The sequence below is a fragment of the Nuphar pumila genome, chromosome 7, assembly GCF_984573655.1.
Source record: "Nuphar pumila chromosome 7, dmNupPumi1.hap1.1, whole genome shotgun sequence".
NCBI classification, from domain to species: domain Eukaryota; kingdom Viridiplantae; phylum Streptophyta; class Magnoliopsida; order Nymphaeales; family Nymphaeaceae; genus Nuphar; species Nuphar pumila.
The window spans coordinates 125941502-125945989 of NC_143255.1; the positions used below are offsets into that span (position 1 = coordinate 125941502).

At 48.2% G+C, this 4488-nt stretch overlaps 1 protein-coding gene across 1 annotated transcript; it reads left to right on the plus strand.

Moving 5' to 3' along the window:
- Positions 1-788: 788 nt before the first annotated feature.
- LOC149833396 (exocyst complex component EXO70A1-like) lies at positions 789-3424 on the plus strand. Its single transcript, XM_090012822.1, has one exon. It carries the CDS (start codon positions 1018-1020, stop codon positions 2989-2991), a length of 1974 nt encoding a protein of 657 aa, XP_089868948.1. The 5' UTR covers positions 789-1017; the 3' UTR covers positions 2992-3424.
- Positions 3425-4488: the final 1064 nt, after the last annotated feature.

The following is a 4488-nucleotide window of genomic DNA, read 5'->3' on the forward strand; positions in this document are numbered from 1 at the left end:
GAAACAGCAAGCGAAGGCTGAGTACTCATTTTTATTCCTTTGGTAAAAGGCCCAATCTAGGGTAGCTCTTTACCGGGTGGTGCCCTACCTCAACTAGGGTAGTCAAACTGATTTTGTGTGGTTCACATCGTTTGGGCTCATTTTGATGACTACATTCCCATGTGCCTTTACTGTTGGGTCGCGGGTGGTTGCCTTTCTTATAAAACCCTTTTGAGTCCTAATTAATGGCCAGTTGGGCCGTCAGTGGTTCGGATCGGGGCTTAATCAGGAACCTGACCCATGTTCTTAAAAATGTGGCCTGGTTTGTGGGTCAAATTAGACGAGGGGATAGCATTGAGACTTCTGTGATTTTGAATTAAATCTGAGTGGATTAGGGATGTAAACGGTTTGGATTGGGATAGAATGTTATGAGTTCGAAATCCACAAGTGGCATTCCTTGCCCGCAAGGTCGACGCTGTGTGCACTTGCTGATAGGTAGAAAAGACCCAAAAGGATTTTACTAATTAGATGCAGGCCGATGTGCAGTCAATGTCTTGCTTTTAGTTTAAAAATAAAATCTCTGTTTGGCAATTTTTAAGAACTCAGAAGCTTTGACCAAGAAATTCAGAAACGTGAGGCTCTTTTATGGAATTAATGGCAAAAGATTGCACCCTAATTTTTTCCCATTTTTCTTTTCATTAAAACGTTTAATTAATTAAAAAAAGAGAGGAAGAGAGAGACATAGTATGTGAGGGCCCCACGCTAGAAGTGGATGGGAAAACCTGCCGGCGGACGCAGACGATGGGGGCGAAGCTTCTCAGAGAGAGAGAGAGAGAGTCTTCTTCTAATGTTCTGCAGCAAAGCCAGCCAAGGCGAAGAAGAAGTAGAAGAGCAAGGAAGGAGGAAGGGAGGAAGACGACTCGCTTGCTACTCTTCCCTCGAGAAGAAGAATTGGGGTCATTTGGTCGATTGAGGATTAGGGTTTTGGGGGGTTTATCCTTTGTTCGCCTATCGGGCTGAAGCGGAGGAGGAAGATCGATGGCGGCCGTGGACGGCGATGAGCGGGTGATAGCCACGGCGCAGCAGATCGTAAAGAGCCTCGGGACGACGAAGAACGCGACCAAAGACATGATCATGATCCTCTCGAGCTTCGACAACCGGCTCTCCACCATGACGGAGCTCCTCGCCGGCACCGGCGCCGGAGAGATGGAGGAGCGCCTAGACGGTGCCGAGGCGAGGGTTTTGCAGTGGGACATGAACTCGGAGGCCGGGCGCCACTGCTTCCTCTGGGGCGACCTCCCCAACGAGGCCCAGGACTTCCTCGGCGCCGTCGACGAGATCTGCGGCCTAACGGAGAGTCTGGGGAATCTCTCGCTCGCGAGCGACGACGACCGCGAGCTCCTCGAGCGGGCGCAGTCCGTGCTCCAGGTCGCCATGGACCGCCTGGAGGACGAGTTCCGGCACGTCCTGATCCGGAACACGGTGCCGCTCGACGCCGATCGGCTCAACAGGAGCATCTCGATCCGTCGGGACGACGACGGCGGCGGGTCGGAGTGCTCCGGAGGAGCCGGCGAGCACGAAAGCGAGGAGGGAGATGCCGCGGCTGATCGGGGCGATTGCGTCGGTGGCGACGAGGTTGGCGTCGTCTCCCTGGAACTGATCAGGCAGGAGGCAGTCTCCGATCTCCGGGATATCGCTCACCGGATGGTCAGATCGGGCTATGCGGGGGTGTGCTGCCAGATCTACAGCAGCGTCCGGCGGGACGTCCTCTTGGATTGCCTCACGATCCTCGGCGTCGACAAGCTCAGCATCGACGACGTGCAGAGAATGGAGTGGAAGACCCTCGACGGGAAGATTCGTCGGTGGATCCAGGCCGTGAAGGTCACTATCGGTAGCATCAGCTCCGGCGAGCACTGCCTCTGCGACCAGATCTTCGGAGAGCTCGGCGAGGACCTCCGGAATGTCTGCTTCGTGGAAACGGTGAAGGGTGCGGTGCTGCAGCTCCTCAACTTCGGCGAGGCCGTCGCGATCGGGCGCAGGTCGCCAGAGAAGCTGTCCCGGATCCTGGACATGTACGATGCCCTCTCAGAGTCCCTGCCGAATCTAGAGGCTCTATTTTCTGGCGATGCTGGGGAGCCCTTGCTCGAGGAGGCGAGGAGCTTGCTGGTGAGCCTAGGGGAAGCGGCAAAAGGGACGTTTGCCGAGTTCGAGAACGCGATCCAGGGGGAGACGTCGAGGACGCCGATCCAGGGAGGGGCGATCCACCCGCTGGTTCGATATGTGATGAACTATCTGAAGTTGCTGGTCGATTACAGTGATACTCTGAACGTGTTGATGGAGGACGAGAGCATCGATGTCTCAGAGGAGGACGATGATATCAAGTATTTGGGGAGCAATTCACCGATGGCGATGAGGCTGTTGTCGTTGACATCTTTGCTCGAGGCCAACATTGTCGAAAAATCGAAGCTTTACAAGGACCAGGCGATGCAGTACATCTTCTTGATGAATACCATACTCTACATTGTTCAAAGGGTGAAGGATTCGGAGCTCAGTGCGCTCCTTGGTGACTACTGGGTGAAGAAACGAAGGGGGCACGTCCGGCAGTACGCAACGGGCTACCTGCGGGCAGCCTGGAATAAGGTGCTGTCATGTTTGAAGGATGAAGGAATTGGGACTGGTTCTGGGGGTTCGTTTTCCGGTGGTTCAGTCTCTAAGGTCGCTTTGAAGGAGCGGTTCAAGAATTTCAATATGGGGTTTGAAGAGATTTACAGGAATCAGACAGCTTGGAACGTGCCTGACCCACAGCTGAGAGAGGAGCTCCGGATTTCGATATCGGAAATGGTTATTCCGGCGTACCGGTCATTCGTGGGGAGGTTCAGGAGTCATTTGGAGAGCTCGAGGCATGCGGATAAATATATAAAGTATACACCGGAGGATTTGGAAAACTATCTGTTGGATTTGTTTGAAGGAGTGCCTGCAACTCTGAGTAACCCACGGCGGAAGAGTTCGTGATGAATGAGAAGCCAATTGTCTGATCTAACTGGTAACTCTTGTTCTTTGAGCTGCCGTGTTCAGTTGCTAGAGGTTTGCTCATTGAATCTGCTCAAGCTTCTCTATTTTATGATCATATGATTCACACCCATCGTTGTAACTCTTATCAGTTTCTTTTTTTAAAGTTCATATGTGGTTGTAGTCTCATGCTTTCTCGGTGCTCGTTGCTGTACTGTCTTGGGAGTGTAAATATGTTCACGATTCCTTCGACTGTGCATGTAGTTTTTTGGGGTTCAATGGTCTTGTGCTTTCACGTGGAGCCCGATATGAGTGTGATAACCCATTTTTATTCTTGTTATGTATACTTGGTCATATGATATAGATGTCTCCAAATTTCCAGTGTAAGTACATGGATCCCTGTATGCTCCTTGTTTGTTTCTGTATTTCTCCTAGACACGGACAATTGGTTGGGTTACTCATTTGGTTGGTGTTATTCGTGCTGTTCTTTTTTATGAAGATGCAGTTGAGCTTTTTAGTTATGCAGGTAGCAGATCCACAATTGGGCTAATATTGCATGAATTTTCATGGGATCATGCTTAAGTTACAATTTGAGTCCCTACTTTATTACATTATTTCTTAATTGTACTTCATCGTCTCTTTTTTTTCCCCATTATTACAGTTAAATGGCATTCTTAAATTAGAGCTTAGAATTTGTGTATGTATTCTAATAAATTCAAACACAAGAATAATTGAATAAAGTTGCAAGGCACCATAGGCAATGAAGTTTGTAATGGGGTTAGTTTGAAAAGAACGTTGCATAAAACCTATGACATATATAGCCGGAAATTGTATATCAAAACTCCTAAATCTACTGCGGTAGGTAGTAGTTACTCATACTTACCAGTGTTTAAAGGTGGTAAAGTGCTTGAGTAAAAGATTATATATTAACAGTTAAAATGTCATGGGACACCTCTGTTCATTTCCTTCATATAGTAGATTATCAAGTAAGGTCAATAATGGCTTGGAGTTCTGTAGTGTGTGTGACTGTGTGATGTGGATTCGCATGTGCATGTCTTCCTCTGCCTCTAATACAGAATTAGAGCTTCTCTATTCTGTTTAAAATGTCATCTTAGTTATTTTCTTTATAAACTTCTTGCATGTCATCCGTATAATCTTTTTGTATCAAAACCTTCCTTTGTGATCACTATACAACATCTTTTCTTGTTTCTTTTTAGATTGCAGATTCTGTTGGATCCATGTATTGGATCCTAAGTATGGATTCGGGTATAGGATCAAAAGCATGGCCATTGGGTCTCACCAGAGAATCAAATGAACCACTTAGTTAGTGGACTTTTTGTGTTCTGTTTAAGTAAGGGTGGTTATTGAATAGTGCGGCATGGTGATAGAGTTGGTTGGCTGGTCAGATGGCAACACCAGGAGGAGCAAATTAATATATGCCCAGGGTCTCTACCCTATTGAGTAACGACTAATGTCCTCAACCTTACTGAAGCAAGCCAT

Bases quoted from the DNA above. Each gene is read 5' to 3' on its own strand.
- LOC149833396 (XM_090012822.1), top strand. From the start codon at position 1,018: ATGGCGGCCGTGGACGGCGATGAGCGGGTGATAGCCACGGCGCAGCAG.